At 49.8% G+C, this 17,603-nt stretch overlaps 1 protein-coding gene across 2 annotated transcripts in view; it reads left to right on the plus strand.

Annotated features, from left to right (window-relative positions):
- LOC140403834 (lethal(3)malignant brain tumor-like protein 2) overlaps nucleotides 1–12,866 on the plus strand; it is a 153,298-nt gene extending 140,432 nt beyond the window's left edge. For both annotated transcript variants that reach the window (XM_072492008.1, XM_072492007.1), the window contains one exon: nucleotides 9,461–12,866. In XM_072492008.1, the coding sequence (XP_072348109.1) occupies nucleotides 9,461–9,567 (107 nt within the window). In that variant the 3' untranslated portion in view covers nucleotides 9,568–12,866. The remainder of the gene's footprint in view (nucleotides 1–9,460) is intronic.
- The last annotated feature ends 4,737 nt before the right edge of the window (nucleotides 12,867–17,603 follow it).

The following is a 17,603-nucleotide window of genomic DNA, read 5'->3' on the forward strand; positions in this document are numbered from 1 at the left end:
AGCAGTCACACACACACATTAACCCAGGCTTTTAACCCTTATTGCATCAAGTCTGAGGGCATTTAAAAGTTTATTGGATAAACATATGGATGATAATGGCATAGTGTAGGTTAGATGGCTTTTGTTTTGTTGCAACATCGTGGGCCGAAGGGCCTGTACTGCGCTGTATCGTTCTATGTTCTAAGTACATATAACGTGATATCAAAAGGTGAGGTGCTGTTCCTTGAGCTTCGTTAGGAGAGTGTAGAAGGCCAAGGGCCCGTGACGTTATTCAAAACGTTCCTGTGGTGATGCCTTGATAAAGGAGAAATATTCTGATAACCAGAAAGATTATAGAATTCACAGTGCAGAAGGAGACCATTCAGCCCATCGAGTTTGCACCGGCCCTTTGGAAACAGCACCCCACCTAAGCCCACACCTCCACCCTATCCCAGTAGCCCCACCTAACCTTTTTGGACACTTAAGGGCAATTTAGCATGGCCAATCCACAGAAACCGGAGTATCCGGAGGAAACCCACGCAGACACTGGGAGAACATGCAGACTTTGCACAGACAGCGACCATAGCCGGCAATCAAACCCGGGTCCCTGGCACTGTGACGCAACTGTGCTAACCACTGTGCTACCGTGCCGCCTGCAAGGCGAGTTCCTGTTTCTGGGAATTCTTGAGGCCTTTTCCCTCACGGTGCAGTTACGAGGTTATCCTGCCAAAACACCCACGGTTCACTTTGTTAGGTGGAAAAGCTACCTTTTGGAAAAAAAAATATATATATTTTTATTCAAACATTTTCCATTTTATACCTAACACCAAAACAATACCCCCATAAACAAACCACTCCCACTCTTTCCTCAGCAGCTAACGGTGACCAATCTTTTGAAATACGCAATAAATGGAAGCGATTTCGGTAAAACCCCTCAATTGCTCCCCTCACGGTGTACTTGAGGCCCCCCCCCCGCCCCCCCCCCACACACGTATGCAGCTCCGGCAAGTCCGACACCCCAAATCTGGCCACTATAGATAGGGTTCCAGCTCAATTTTCAGAATCACCCACATGGTGCGAAAGAAGGGGAGCCAGAACCCCATGGGCTTAGAACACGGCCAGAACACCTGCACGTGATTGGTCGGACACCTCCCACAGCGCTCTCACGTCCTCCACTCCCACAAAGAAACCTACTCCTCCGAGACAAGTGGAAAAGCTACCTGAGCTGCGATCATGATGAAATGAAGGTTACCTGTCCCGTACCTTTAAAGAACAAAGAATAATACAGCACAGGAACAGGCCCTTCGGCCCTCCAAGCCTGTACCGGTCATGATACCAACCTTGGCCAAAACCCTCAGCGCTTCCTAGTGCCGTATCCCTCTATACCCTTCCTATCCATGTATTTGTCAAGATGCCTTTTGAACGCCGTTAATGTATCTGCTTCCACAACCTCCCCTGGCAACGCGCTCCAGGCACTCACCACCCTCTGTGTAAAAAAACCTGCCTCGCACATCTCCTCTAAACTTTGCTCCACGAACCTTAAACCTATGCCCCCTGGTGACTGACCCCTCCACCCTGGGAAAGAGTGCCTGCCCATCCACTCTATCCATGCCCCTCATAATCTTGTCGACCTCTATCTGGTTGCCCCTCAACCTCCGTCTTTCTCATGAAAACAGTCCGAGTCTATTCAGCCTCTCCGCATAGCTAACACCCTCCAGACCATCCTGGTAAACCTCCTCTGCAACCCCTCCAAAGCCTCCGCATCCTTCTGGTAGTGTGGCGACCAGAATTGTGCGCAATATTCCAAGTGCGGCCCTCCCAAGGTTCTATACAACCGCAGCGTGACTTGCCAGTTTTTATACTCGATGCCCCGTCCAATAAAGGCGAGCATTCCGTATGCTTTCTTGGCTACCTTGTCCACTTGTGTTGCCACTTTCAAAGATCTGTCGACCTGCACATATAGATCTCTCTGACCTTTTATATTCCCAAGAGTTTGCCATTTACGGTATATTTCCCCTCTTATGTTAGACCTACCAAATGCATTACCTCGCAATTGTAATTTTAAAATTACCCATTTTTAGATTGCACATTTACCCGAACATTTTTTGTTAAATATCTTCCAAATGTAACCGCTGTGTCCTCTATTCTCGACTACATGGCTGCGGCTGGGTACTGTAGCAGAGTGATTATGCTGCTTAGAGATGCAGGATGGTTACAGCAAAGTGGCCCATCGTGTCTGCACTGGCTGTCTGAAGGAGCAATTTAGAGTGCAGCTCGCTGGCCTTCCCGCCCCCCCCCTCCTCCTCCTCCTCCTCCTCCCCCCCCCCCCCCCCCCCCCCCCCCCCCCCCCCCATAGCCCCTGCACATTCAGAATTTCCCAATTCCCTCTATGACTCTATCCAGCACACTCTCAGGCAGCGCACTTCACATCCTAACCACTCGCTCCAGGATGAAGTTTTTTCGTGCGTCTTTATTGATTTTTTTTTTTGCCAATTGACTTCAAATCCTGTGTCCTACGGTTCTCGATCCCTTTACTGATGGGAACAGTCTCTCGCTTGTCTCTTCTGTCCGGGCCCCTGGTGGTTTCGTGAATCCCTCGGCCAAATTTTAGATCAAATAGTTTGGATGGGGTGGTGTTTGTGCAGTGTGCCCAGGAAGCTTTTCTAACACAGTATGTAGATTGTCCGACCAGAGGAGGGGCAATATTGGATTTAGTACTGGGTAATGAACCAGGGCAAGTGATAGATTTGTTAGTGGGGGAGCATTTTGGAGATAGTGACCACAATTCTGGACTTTCACTTTAGTAATGGAGAGGGATAGGTGCGTGCAACAGGGCAAGGTTTACAATTGGGGGAAGGGTAAATACGATGTTGTTAGACTAGAATTGAAGTGCATAAGTTGGGAACATAGGCTGTCAGGGAAGGACACAAGTGAAATGTGGAACTTGTTCAAGGAACAGGTATTATGTGTCCTTGATATGTATGTCCCTGTCAGGCAGGGAAGAGATGGTCGAGTGAGGGAACCATGGTTGACAAGAGAGGTTGAATGTCTTGTTAAGAGGAAGAAGGAGATGTATGTAAGGCTGAGGAAACAAGGTTCAGACAGGGCGCTGGAGGGATACAAGATAGCCAAGAGGGAACTGAAGAAAGGGATTAGGAGAGCTAAGACAGGGCATGAAAAATCTTTGGCGGGTAGGATCAAGAAAAGCCCCAAGGCCTTTTACACATATGTGAGAAATATGAGAATGACTAGAGCGAGGGTAGGTCCGATCAAGGACAGTAGCGGGAGATTGTGTATTGAGTCTGAAGAGAAAGGAGTACTTTTCTTCAGTATTTACAAATGAGAGGGGCCATATTAACATAGAATTTACAGTGCAGAAGGAGGCCATTCAGCCCATCGAGTCTGCACCGGCTCTTGGAAAGAGCACCCTACCCAAGGTCAACACCTCCACCCTATCCCCATAACCCAGTAACCCCACCCAACACTAAGGGCAATTTTGGACACTAAGGACAATTTATCATGGCCAATCCACCTAACCTGCACATCTTTGGACTGTGGGAGGAAACCGGAGCACCCGGAGGAAACCCACGCACACATGGGGAGGATGTGCAGACTCCGCACAGACAGTGACCCAAGCCGGAATCGAACCTGGGACCCTGGAGCTGTGAATCAGTTGTGCTATCCACAATGCTACCGTGCTGCAGTGCTATTGTTGGAGAGGACAGTGTGAAACAGACTGGTAAGCTCGAGGAAATACTTGTTAGGAAGGAAGTGTTGGGCACTTTGAAAAACTTGAGGATAGACAAGTCCCCCGGGCCTGACGGGATATATCCAAGGATTCTATGGGAAGCAAGAGATGAAATTGCAGAGCCGTTGGCAATGATCTTTTCGTCCTCACTGTCAACAGGGGTGGTACCAGGGGATTGGAGAGTGGCGAATGTCGTGCCCCTGTTCAAAAAAGGGAATAGGGATAACCCTGGGAATTATAGACCAGTTAGTCTTACTTCGGTGGTAGGCAAAGTAATGGAAAGGGTACTGAGGGATAGGATTTCTGAGCATCTGGAAAGACACTGCTTGATTAGGGATAGTCAGCACGGATTTGTGAGGGGTGGGTCTTGCGTTACAAGTCTTATTGAATTCTTTAAGGAGGTGACCAAGCATGTGGATGAAGGTAAAGCAGTGGATGTAGTGTACATGGATTTTAGTAAGGCATTTGATAAGGTTCCCCATGGTAGGCTTATGTATAAAGTAAGGAGGCATGGGATAGTGGGAAATTTGGCCAGTTGGATAACGAACTGGCTAACCGATAGAAGTCAGAGAGTGGTGGTGGATGGCAAATATTCAGCCTGGATCCCAGTTACCAGTGGCGTACTGCAGGGATCAGTTCTGGGTCCTCTGCTGTTTGTGATTTTCATTAATGCCTTGGATGAGGGAGTTGAAGGGTGGGTCAGTAAATTTGCAGACGATACGAAGATTGGTGGAGTTGTGGATAGTGAGGAGGGCTGTTGTCGGCTGCAAAGAGACATAGATAGGATACAGAGCTGGGCTGAGAAGTGGCAGATGGAGTTTAACCCTGAAAAGTGTGAGGTTGTCCATTTTGGAAGGACAAATATGAATGCGGAATATAGGGTTAACGGCAGAGTTCTTGGCAATGTGGAGGAGCAGAGAGATCTTGGGGTCTATGTTCATACATCTTTGAAAGCTGCCACTCACGTGGATAGAGCTGTGAAGAAGGCCTATGGTGTGCTCGCGTTCATTAACAGAGGGATTGAATTTAAGAGCCGTGAGGTTTATGATGCAGCTGTACAAAACCTTGGTAAGGCCACATTTGGAGTACTGTGTACAGTTCTGGTCGCCTCATTTTAGGATGGATGTGGAAGCTTTGGAAAAGGTGCAAAGGAGATTTACCAGGATGTTGCCTGGAATGGAGAGTAGGTCTTACGAGGAAAGGTTGAGGATGCTAGGCTTTTTCTCATTAGAACGGAGAAGGATGAGGGGCGACTTGATAGAGGTTTATAAGATGATCAGGAGAATAGATAGAGTAGACAGTCAGAGACTTTTTCCCCGGGTGGAACAAACCATTACAAGGGGACATAAATTTAAGGTGAATGGTGGAAGATATAGGGGGGATGTCAGAGGTAGGTTCTTTACCCAGAGAGTAGTGGGGGCATGGAATGCACTGCCTGTGGAAGTAGTTGAGTCGGGAACATTAGGGACCTTTAAGCAGCTATTGGATAGGTACATGGATTACGGTAGAATGATATAGTGTAGATTAATTTGTTCTTAAGGGCAGCACGGTAGCATTGTGGACAGCACAATTGCTTCACGGCTCCAGGGTCCCAGGTTCTATTCCGGCTTGGGTTGCTGTCTGTGCGGAATCTGCACATCCTCCCCGTGTGTGCGTGGGTTTTCCCCGGGTGCGCCGGTTTCCTCCCACAGTCCAGTAATGTGCAGGTTGGGTGGATTGGCCATGATAAATTGCCCTTAGTGTCCAAAATTGTCCATAGTGTTGGGTGGGGTTACTGGGTTATGGGGATAGGGTGGAGGTGTTGACCTTGGGTAGGGTGCTCTTTCCAAGGGCTGGTGCAGACTCGATGGTCCGAATGGCCTCCTGCACTGTAAATTCAATGATAATCTATGATTAATCTAGGACAAAGGTTCGGCACAACATCGTGGGCCGAAGGGCCTGTTCTGTGCTGTATTTGTCTATGTTCTAAATCTTTTCTCTCGACCGTTTCTCTTCCAAAGGGAAACAGTCCCAACTTTTCCAATCTTGGAATCACCGAGATCTGCGGGACAGCCGGCCCATCCCATCTGTGCTCGTCACAAACAGCCACCGAACTACTCTAATCCCATAAACAGTCATAGAAAATAGAAAGCAAGTGGGGCAGGATTCGGGCGTTTCTACACAACCCCGGTTGCTCATCCCTGGGTCCATTTTCTGGACTCTTTACTGGACGCACAGCAACACAAGGTTGAGAGTTCAGATCTCACCTGGGAAAGTAATAAAGTAGAGCTCCTTAAATCTGGTCAGTTATTGGCTGGCATTAGAAGGTTATCCATGAAAGTTATCACATTGTTGTTCGGTTTTGCGTACACATAATCTGGATGGAGTGATAGAGGCTTACAGCATGGAAACAGGGCCTCCAGCCCAGCTTGTCCATGCCGTCCAGTTTTTACCGCTAAGCTCGTCCCAATTTCCCGCATTTGTCCCATATCCCTCTATACCCAGCTTTCCCATAAAACTGCCTAAATGCTTTTTAAAAGACAAAATTGTGCCTGCCTGTACTACTGCCTCTAGCAGCATGTTCCAGACACACTCCACCCTGTGGAAAAAAATTGCCCCTCTGGATCCTTTTGCATCTCTCCCCTCTCACCTTCAACCGGTGCCCTCTAGTTCTAGACTCCTCTACCTTTGGGAAAAGATGTTGACTATCTACCTTATCTATGCCCCTCATTATTTTATAGACCTCTATAAGATCACCCCCAAGCCTCCGGTGCTCCAGGGAAAAAAGTCCCAGTCTATCCAGCCTCTCCTTATAACTTAGACCATCAAGTCCTGGTCGCATCCTCGTAAATCTTTTCTACACTCTTTCTAGCTTAATAATATCCCTTCTACAATAGGGTGACCAGAACTGGACACAGTATTCCAAGTGTGGCCGTACCAATGTCTTGTACAACTTCAACAAGACGTCCCAACTCCTGTATTTAATGTTGTGACCAATGAAACCAAGCATGCCGAATGCCATCTTCACCCTGTCCACCTGTGACTCCACTTTCAACAAGCTATGAACCTGTACCGCTAGATCTCTTTGTTCTGTAACTCTCCCCAACTCCCTACCATTAACTGAGTAGGTCCTGCCCCGATTTGATCTACCAAAATGCATCACCTCCCATTTATCCAAATTAAATTCCATCTGCCATTCATCAGTCCACTCGCCCAATTGATCAAGAACTTGGGCGAAATTCTCCGGTATTGGCGCGATATCCGCCGACCGGCGCCCAAAACGGCACAAATCAGTCGGGCATCGCGCCGCCCCAAAGGTGCGGAATCCTCCGCACCTTGGGGGGCCGAGCCCCAACCTTTAGGGGCTAGGCCCGCGCCGGACTAATTTCCGCCCCGCCAGCTGGCGGAAAAGGCCTTTGATGCCCCGCCAGCTGGCGTGGAAATGACATCTCCGGGCGGCGCATGCGCGGGAGCGTTAGCGGCCGCTCACGGCATCCCCGCGCATGCGCTGTGGAGGGAGTCTCTTCCGCCATAGTGGAGACCGTGGCGAAGGCGGAAGGAAAAGAGTGCCCCCACGGCACAGGCCCGCCCGCGGATCGTTGGCCCCCGATCGCGGGCCAGGCCACCATGGGGGCACTCCCCCCGGGGCCAGATCGCTCCGCGCCCCCCCCAGGATCCCGGAGCCCGCCTGCTCCGCCTTGTCCCGCCGGTAAGGTAGGTGGTTTAATCTACGCCGGCGGGACAGGCATTCTAGCAGCGGGACTTCGGCCCATCCGCCGGAGAATCGCGCGGGGGGGGACGCCAACCGGCGCGGCGCAATTCCCGCCCCCGCCAAATATCCGGTGCCGGAGAATTCGGCAACCGGCGGGGGCGGGATTCACGCCAGCCCCTGGCGATTCTCCGACCCGGCGGGGGGTCGGAGAATCTCGCCCCTTGTTTCAATTCTAGATCACCTTATTCACTATTCACTATGCTGCCAATCTTGGTGTCATCTGCAAACTCCTATATTCTCATCCAAATCATATATAAATAACAAATAACAGTGGACCCAGCACCGATCCCTGAGGCACACCGCTGGTCACTGGCCTCCAGTTTGAAAAACAGCCCTCCACAACCACCCTTTGTTTCCTGTCGTCAAGCCAATTTTCTATCCAATTGGCTACCTGACCCTGGATCCCGAGAAGATTTCCAGGGGTGATGAGGCCAGCGACCGTCCTGGAAACAATGGCTCGATTTTTGGTGTGGGGTCGTGGCCCGGGGAGGTGGGAGGAAGTGTCCCGAGTGTTGGCACTCCGCCTCTGTGAGGTAGAGGTCAATACACAAGACAGCAACGGCGCCACCTGTGGCAGGTTTGATCATAACGTCAGGATTGGACCTCGGCAATTGGAATGTTGGCCTTTATTGTGAGGGAAATGGAGTATGAAAGTCGGGAAGTTGAGCTACAACTGTACAGGACGTTGGTGAGTTGACACCTGGGGGCGCTGTGTGCAGCTTTGGTCTCTGGACATACTAACATTGGACGTAATTCAGAGAGAGTCCTCCAGGCTAGTTCCTGTGATGAAGACTTTGTCTTATGAGGAAAGATTGACCTCATTGAGGTTTGGCAGAATTGAGAGGTGACGACCTTATTGAAACATATAAGCTTCAGAGGGGGCCTCGACAGGCTGGGCGCTGAGGGGGATGTTTTCCATTATTTGGGAATCCAGATCTAAGGGGCACCCTTTGAAATTGAGGGTCTCCCCTGGAGTTTGCCCTGTCCTCCATGTTCATGCTTGAGCGCGTTCAGGGTCACCGTCAGCAGGCTCTTCAACCATGCGATGCGGGGTGCACACTTCCAAGCGCATCTTTTACTGGGTAGTAATCCCCGGCTAGTTGCCTCCCCCACAAACCACCGCCCCATCGCCGACCCAGGTACACGAGTCTGAATGTTGATTTGCCTTAAATTGGTTCGGCCTAGACTGAAGATTTGAGCCTGGGACTTGCCTGGCCAGAATATCCCGCTGTGTAAACTTGCTGACCCTGGCAGGGGAAGCTTCATTTAGACCCATGTAGTCAGGAGTGGGGTGAATTTTAATACAGCTGGAGGTGGGGGGTTAGAACTCAAGAGAAGATGCAAATGTTGACAAAAAAGCTGAACAGGAAAATGGGGAATCTGTGCTGAAAGTAGAACGAGGAAGCATGTCTTCTCCTGGGGATTAATCTGTGGGATTCTTTTCCCCAGAGGGCTGTGGAGGTTGAGTCATTGAATATATTCGAGGTTGAGTTGCAGACGAGGGAGTCGGGGGTTGTGGGGGAAACGGGCTGGAAGGTGGAGAAGGCCACAATCCCATCAGGCCACGATGGTAATGAATGGCAGAGCAGGCTCGAGGGGCCTAATGCCCCTCCTGCTGCTTATATTCTCGTGGATTTGTAGCTCTGTCGGGTTCCAGGAGGAGAACGAGAGAGGGCCTAAGGCCATGGAAGAATGTGAGGATAAGACTTTTCAAAAAGGACTGTTATGGCAAGTGCCCGACGGATATCGCTCTTCCTTGTAGAAGCCGCCAGTCTCTCAGTAGCTGATACAGCCCCGAATGCCACAGCAGAACCTCTTGACTTGGAGCATTCCCCCTCTGCACCAGTGCTACCAGGAGGCTTGTCTGCACAATTGGGCTAGTGGGGGTGATCTGAAGTTCTTCTATTCAGCCATTTTTATTTAAATAAAGTTCGTTCGCGGCCGTGAAGCTCAATTAAGTGGATCTTTCTCCCCTCTCTCAGTCATTGCAGTGTGCGTGAAGGAGGAGATGGTCGACCCGTCGACTTCGCTGGACCCCAGGAACCTGCTGATCCCCGCGGAAAACATCAAGCAGGAGCCCCTCGACTGAGCGCGTGCCGGCGCGCCCCCCCCCCCCCCCCCCTCCCGACACCGCGGGATCACGGGTGGCTCCTGGGCAGTGGACGGGTGCTGGAGGTTGGAGGACTGCGACCGGGGAGCCCCGAGCTGGCCTCGAGCTGGGTCGAGTGGATCGGACTGGTTTAAAACCGGCTAGGACTGGATCCTGCCAGCCCAAGCATTAAACAACTGGGGCTCTTTCGTCACGGGTTCCAGCCTGTCAAGAAAAAATATGATTTATTAATAAGAGTTGTGCAGTAAGAGGTCAGGCGAAACCAGCTGTGAGAGTCCTGCGAGAGTGCCGTCTGCGCAGGGGTGTCGGATTTCTGTCGAACATTAGAGTGGTGTTCGGCCCTCGCAGCAGATGTTACAGGCTTGTGTAGAATTTAAGCAAGTAGATTTCCTCCGACGCACCCCTGTGGCCATCCTTCGTATGGGAGCTTGGAGAGAGCAGAGCCCTTTGTTGTTCCCCCAACATTCTCTTCATCACTGCCCCCACCCCACCCTTTCCCTGCTCGACTGTGGTCCAGTGGTTATCCTCCCTCAACCCCCCCCCCCCCCCCCTGGAGTTTGCCCTGTCCTTCATGTTCATGTTTGAGCGTGTGCAGCCCCCCCCCCACAAACCACCGCCCCATCGCCGACCCAGGTACACGAGGCTGAATGTTGCTTTCCCTAAAATTGGTTCGGCCTAGACTGAAGGTTTGAGCCTGGGACTTGCCTGGCCAGAATATCCCGCTGTGTAAACTTGCTGGCCCTGGCAGGGGAAGCTTCATTTAGACCCATGTAGTCAGGAGTGGGGTGAATTTTAATACAGTTGGAGGTGGGGGTTAGAACTCAAGAGAAGATGCAAATGTTGACAAAAAAGCTGAACAGGAAAATGGGGAATCTGTGCTGAATGAAGAACTGCTCCCGACTCCTGCTGTCGGCTTTATCCGAAAGAGATTTTTATTTCCGCTGAGTGATAACCCTTTTTGAGAGCTGCTTCCTTTCAAACATTCTCCCTTCTGAGGCTTCCAGGGCCCTCCCTAGAGATTTGAGAATCACATTTTAGGCCCATTTTCCACTTTAGCCCTGAGGGGATAAGGATAAGGCCCTGTGGAGGGGGGGGTGCTCCTGGGAGTTGAGTGAGGGCCGACGGCTGCAGAATTAGTTTGAAAAGATTACGTGGGTTATCTGATGGTCAGAGTTGAGGTGATCACTTGGTCATCGCTTTGCTGTCATCTTTGAGTCTGATTTGCGAGCAATTCATTATTTTGCTCTGTGTGAAACCGATATTGGCCCACCTGATCATGTGGGACGGGTTGTCAGTTGTTTTTTTTTGGAAGGTCGGGAGCGAGCAGTCTAAAGATTTGTGCAGGTTAGGTGGGGTTACGGGGTTAGGGCAGGGTGTGGGCCGAGGCAGGGTGCTCTTTCGGAGGGTCGGTGCAGACTCGACGGGCCGAATGGCCTCCTTCTGCACTGCAGGGAGGGCAGACACAACCATGGAAACAATCGCCATGGCCTTCATAACCTCAGTGACCGATACTTCATGCAGCACAGAGGCCATTCAGCCAGCCGGCGTGTCTGTGCTAGCCCGGTGACGGAGCCATGCCCCAGCCCTCTCCCTGTAACCCTGCCAAACTGTTATCCCCTCACACCCGCATGTCCCAGGAGACTCCTGACGGAATCTGATTCCTTCTGGGTGACGCCCTCCAGACAGTCGTAGCCATCAGTCAAATCGTTTGCCTTGCGTTCTTTTGCCAGTTATTTTAGACTTCACCTCTGGTGATCAATCCCGGAGTCAGAGGAAATTTTCGCTTTCCCCAACTCACTTTATCAAAATTCCTCATTTTGAAGACCTCAAGTAGACCCTCTTTCCCCAGTGTCGAACCTAAACGCCCTCATTCCTGGTTAACTCTCTGTCTCCCTGTTGCTCTCTCTCTCGCTCTGTCTCTCTCTCCCTGTCTCTCTACCTGTCTCTGTCTCTGTCTCTCTCCCTGTCTCTCTGTCTCTGTCTCTCTCTGTCTCTGTCTCTCTCCCTGTCTCTCTCTCTCTCTCTCTCTCTCTCCCTGTCTCTCTCTCTCCCTGTCTCTCTCTCTCCCTGTCTCTCTCTCTCCCTGTCTCTCTCTCTCCCTGTCTCTCTCTCTCCCTGTCTCTCTCTCTCCCTGTCTCTCTCTCTGGCTCTGTCTTGCTCTCTCTCTTTCTCTCTCTCTCTCTCTCTCTCTGTCTCTCTCTCCCTGTCTCTGTCTCTCTCTCTCTCTGTCTCTCTCTCCCTGTCTCTCTCTCTCCCTGTCTCTCTCTCTGGCTCTGTCTTGCTCTCTCTCTTTCTCTCTCTCTCTCTCTCTGTCTCTCTCTCCCTGTCTCTGTCTCTCTCTCTCTCTCTGTCTCTCTCTCTGTCTCTCTCTCTCTCTCTCTCTGTCTCTCTCTCTCTGTCTCTCTCTCTCTGTCTCTCTCTCTCTGTCTCTCTCTCTCTCTGGCTCCCTCCGTCCCAGGAATTGAGCAGAGTCAAGCAGACAGGAATTGAACCATGTTACAGATATATTCAGCTGCCGCATTCTTTCATTGTGCTGTGTAATTACGGTGAGAGGGTAGCCGTGACGACCGTGTCAGTAATGGGCTGCCTTCCTCCCATCTGACATGCCTTTTTGTCAGTAACCCAATCTTCCGCCCCGGTTTTGAACCTGGTTTCCCATTTTTCGCCTCCTCGGCCTGTTGAGGTGGGCACGGTTTTTAGGAAGAATTCCGTTCCCGCCCACCTCAAATAACGGGGAGCGTCAACAGTGGACAATCTGACTTCTACAATCCCACCTGAAACAGTGGAGGAGACCCCCCCCCCCCCTTTCTCCGAGCTGGAGTAACTCCTCACACTGGGCCAGGCAATCGGAGGTTGTCGGGATTCGGATGGTTTGCACAGGGAATGGCAACACTTGACCAGAGAATCGAGGCAATTAATTCGTTAGCCAGCAATCTGTTGAAGCAAAGGTTGCCGATGGCAATTGCAATCCAATGTTCAGATGCCGAGAATCACTACAACAAAATAGTTTCGGTTTAAACTAAAAATAGGTTAGATTACAACCCTCACAGGGCTCCGGTTGTGCAGTAGTTAGCCTCGAATCATGTTAGTGGCAATTTTATCAAGAATCACGTTCGCTGGTAGGAAATTTGATGTTTAATATGCGATCATGTCAACTCAACTTTAAATCATGAATTATACGCGTTTGAAGAATGTGAAGTATTGTTTTGAGACATGCGGTACAAGTGTGTGTGTGTGTATTTGTATATTTTTTATTAATAATAACTTGATCGACCTGAGTGTGCATAAAAGGCTTTTACTTTCATTTGTGTCCAATAACCTGATGGGGCTCCTCGGTCATTGGCCCTCCACCAAACCCAAGCCTATTTGTATTTACTGGTATAGACTGCGGTAGAGATCCTCGCATGAGTGACTGGCCCATAAACTCTGTACGATGCAGGCAAAATGGATATCGTCATCCGCCAGTACAGAACTCAGAATCACAGAATAATAATTTTTCAATTCATTTATGAGCTGCCTTCTTGAACCCGCTGCAGTCCACAAGGTGTAGGTACACCCACAGTGCTATTAGGGACGGAGTTCCAGGATTTTGACCCAGCGACAGTGAAGGAATAGCCGATATATTTCCAAATCAGGGTGGTGAGTGACTTGGAGGGGAACCTCCAGGTGGTGGGGTTCCCAGGTATCTGCTGCTCTTGTCCTTCTAGATGGTAGTGGTCATGGGTTTGGATGGTGTTGCCTAAGTGAGTTCCTGCAGTCCATCTTGTAGATGGTACACACGGATGCTACTGTGCGTCGGTGGTGGAGGAAATGAATGGTTGCGGAAGAGGGAGCAATCAAGTGGAATGCTTTGTCCTGGATGGTATCAAGCTTCTTGAGTGTTGTTGGAGCTGCACTCATCCAGGTAAGTGGGGAGTATTCCATCAGACTCCTGACTTGTGCCTTGTAGATGGTGAACAGGCTTTGAGGGGGGTCAGGAGGCGAGTTACCCGCCGTCGGATTCGTAATCTTTAACCTGCCCTGGTAGGCTCAGTATTAATATGGCTAGTCCACTTTAGTTTCTGATCAATAGTGGAGAGATTCAGCAATGGTAATGCCATTCAATGTCATGGGGCGATGGTTAGACCCTCTCTTGTAGGAGATTGTGGCGTGAATGTAACTTGCCACTTGTCAGCCCATGCTGATAATAACTCATGTTATCAAAGCTTTTCATCTTGCACTGATCAGGACAATCGCAAGAATGCCAAATGTAAAAGGGAACAGCAATTTGTACCCTATGAGAAGAGAATCCTGATTGGTTGGCAAATGGACTCTGATTGGTAGGGGCGTTGTCATGGCAAATGCACCTGTTAACAGATAATTGGCAGCTCACTGCCACGCGTATTTCAATTCAATTCTGGTCAAGGCATTGCTCTGAAGAATGAACCAGGGAATGGCTGCCACTTGTTTTGCTTTGTTGGGCGTATGTCTGTCTCAACAATACTACTCTGTTTAATGGCCCAGCGTAGACACTTATACAATTATATACCGTTCCACCCTTATCCTCTGGTACACAGAGGCCATTCTTCATGTCACCTGAGATGGTGATTGCCAGCAGGCCATTCAACTGGGTGGGCATTGCAGTCACTTCATTCTGGCTCTTCATGAACAAAGTTTGTAGCAAGGGCCACTGGATCGTGTCATGAGCACGAATTGCGTTTGGTCCGTCCCACCAGAGGCACCCAGGCCAAATATAACCCCTCCATCACCGTCAAGTGCTCACTTTAAAGGCCATTTTACCACCATATTTACGGAGTCCCTAAGGAGTCTGTTATGGGTCAGGGTTTAGAGAACCCCAAAGTGTATCATGGAGTTCACCTGACCCACAACCTTTAATAGATTGTGGTTATCATAGAATTTACAGTGCAGAAGGAGGCCATTCGGCCCATCGAGTCTGCACCGGCTCTTGGAAAGAGCACCCGACCCAAGCCCACAACTCCACCCTATCCCCATAACCCAGTAACCCCACCCAACACTAAGCACAATTTTGGACACTAAGGGCAATTTAGCATGGCCAACCCACCTAACCTGCACATCTTTGGACTGTGGGAGGAAACCGGAGCATCCGGAGGAAACCCACGCACACACGGGGAGAACGTGCAGACTCCGCACAGACAGTGACCCAAGCCCGGAATCGAACCTGGGACCCTGGAGCTGTGAAGCAATTGTGCTAACCACTATGCTACCGTGCTGTATGGGGAGCACACGGGCCCACTCTGCAGGTGTGATGCAACAGACCTCGACAGTACTTTTAAAATAGAAACATTTTTAGTTATGAAACCAGTTAGCACTTTTTATAAACCCACAGTAAACATCTTGTGGGCAGCACGGTAGCATTGTGGATAGCACAATTGCTTCACAGCTCCAGGGTCCCAGGTTCGATTCTGGCTTGGGTCACTGCCTGTGCGGAGTCTGCACATCCTCCCCGTGTGTGCGTGGGTTTCCTCCGGGTGCTCCGGTTTCCTCCCACAGTCCAAAGATGTGCGGGTTAGGTGGATTGGCCATGATAAATTGCCCTTAGTGTCCAAAATTGCCCTTAGTGTTGGGTGGGGTTACTGGGTTATGGGGATAGGGTGGCGGTGTTGACCTTGGGTAGGGTGCTCTTTCCAAGAGCCGGTGCAGACTCGATGGGCCGAATGGCCTCCTTCTGCACTGTAAATTCTATGATAATCTATGATAATCTTAACAACTATCAACACCAATCCTCCCCACAGATACAATATTCTATAAGTCAACCTTAATCTTTCCTTATTAACATCCATAAGACAAAAGACCCTTTTGAACACAGAAATCAGGTTTAAATTCACTAATGAGAGCAGTCAGCACTTTAATTACCCAATTGATCTGGAGACTGTCTTTAGTTTACAGAGAGATCCTTACACAGCTCCTCGCTTTGCCTGCAGCTGTTCAGCTCTCAAAACAAAACTAAGAACACACTGTAGCTGAAAGTGCAAAGCGAAAGTAAAAGCAGACAGACAGCCTAGCTCCACCCACTCTCTGACATCACTGCAGCTATCTAATAAACACCCATTTCTTAAAGGTACACCCACTGCAGCTATTCGATAAAAACACCCGTTTCTTAAAGGTACTCTCGCATGACACCTCCCCCCAAGAAAAAAAATAAACCATCAACTTCAAGATGGTTTCATTTTTCACTTTCCTTTAAGAAACATGGGCAATGAATACACTTTTTTTTAAACAAAACAGAACACGCAAACTTTTTTAAAAAAAATATTTTATTGAAAATTTTTGGTCAACCATCACAGTACATTGTGTATCCTTTACACAATAATATAACAGTATAAATAACAATGACCTGTTTTATAAACAAAGAATAAATAATATATAACAAAAACTAAAACTAAAACCAAATGGCAACTGCCTTGTCTCAGATAAACACTCTCCAAAAATATGATTTAACAGTCCAATATCCAATTATTTATAGCAACGACCTATACATATTATACATATATATTAACAACCCTGAGAGTCCTTCTGGTTCCTCCCCCCCCCCCCTGGGCTGCTGCTGCTGCCTTCTTCTTTTCCATTCCCTCTATCTTTCTGTGAGGTATTCGATGAACGGTTGCCACCGCCTGGTGAACCCTTGAGCCGATCCCCTTTGGACGAACTTAATCCGTTCCAGCTTTATAAACCCTGCCATGTCATTTATCCAGGTCTCCACCCCCGGGGGCTTGGCTTCCTTCCACATCAACAGTATCCTGCACCGGGCTACTAGGGACGCAAAGGCCAAAACATCGGCCTCTCTCGCCTCCTGCACTCCCGGCTCTTGTGCAACCCCAAATATAGCCAACCCCCAGCTTGGTTCGACCTGGACCCCCACCACCTTCGAAAGCACCTTTGCCACCCCCACCCAGAACCCCTGTAGTGCCGGGCATGACCAGAACATGTGGGTGTAATTCGCTGGGCTTCTCGAGCATCTCGCACACCTATCCTCTACCCCAAAAAATTTACTGAGCCGTGCTCCAGTCATATGCGCCCTGTGTAACACCTTAAATTGAATCAGGCTTAGCTTGGCACACGAGGACGATGAGTTTACCCTACTTAGGGCATCCGCCCACAGCCCCTCCTCAATCTCCTCCCCCAGCTCTTCTTCCCATTTCCCTTTCAGCTCATCTAGCATAATCTCCCCCTCATCCCTCATTTCCCTATATATATCTGACACCTTACCGTCCCCCACCCATGTCTTTGAGATCACTCTGTCCTGCACCTCATGCGTCGGGAGCTGCGGGAATTTCCTCACCTGTTGCCTCGCAAAAGCCCTCAGTTGCATATACCGGAATGCATTCCCTTGGGGCAACCCATATTTCTCGGTCAGCGCTCCCAGACTTGCGAACTTCCCATCCACAAACAGATCTTTCAGTTGCGTTACTCCTGCTCTTTGCCATATTCCAAATCCCCCATCCATTCTCCCCGGGGCAAACCTATGGTTATTTCTTATCGGGGACCCCACCAAGGCTCCTGTCTTTCCCCTATGCCGTCTCCACTGTCCCCAAATTTTCAAAGTCGCCACCACCACCGGGCTTGTGGTGTATTTCTTCGGTGAGAACGGCAATGGGGCCGTCACCATAGCTTGTAGGCTAGTCCCCCTACGTGACGCCCTCTCCAATCTCTTCCACGCCGCTCCCTCTTCTTCTCCCATCCACTTACCATTGAGATATTGGCGGCCCAGTAGTACTCACTTAGGCTCGGTAGTGCCAGCCCCCCCCTATCCCTGCTACGCTGTAAGAATCCCTTCCTCACTCTCGGGGTCTTCCCGGCCCACACAAAACCCATGATGCTCTTTTCAATCCTTTTTAAAAAAGCCTTCATGATTACCACCGGGAGGCACTGAAACACAAAGAGGAATCTCGGGAGGACCACCATTTTAACCGCCTGCACCCTCCCTGCCAGTGACAGGGATACCATGTCCCATCTCTTGAAGTCCTCCTCCATTTGTTCCAACAATCGCGTTAAAT

The sequence above is a fragment of the Scyliorhinus torazame genome, chromosome 29 (genome assembly GCF_047496885.1).
Source record: "Scyliorhinus torazame isolate Kashiwa2021f chromosome 29, sScyTor2.1, whole genome shotgun sequence".
Taxonomy (NCBI): domain Eukaryota; kingdom Metazoa; phylum Chordata; class Chondrichthyes; order Carcharhiniformes; family Scyliorhinidae; genus Scyliorhinus; species Scyliorhinus torazame.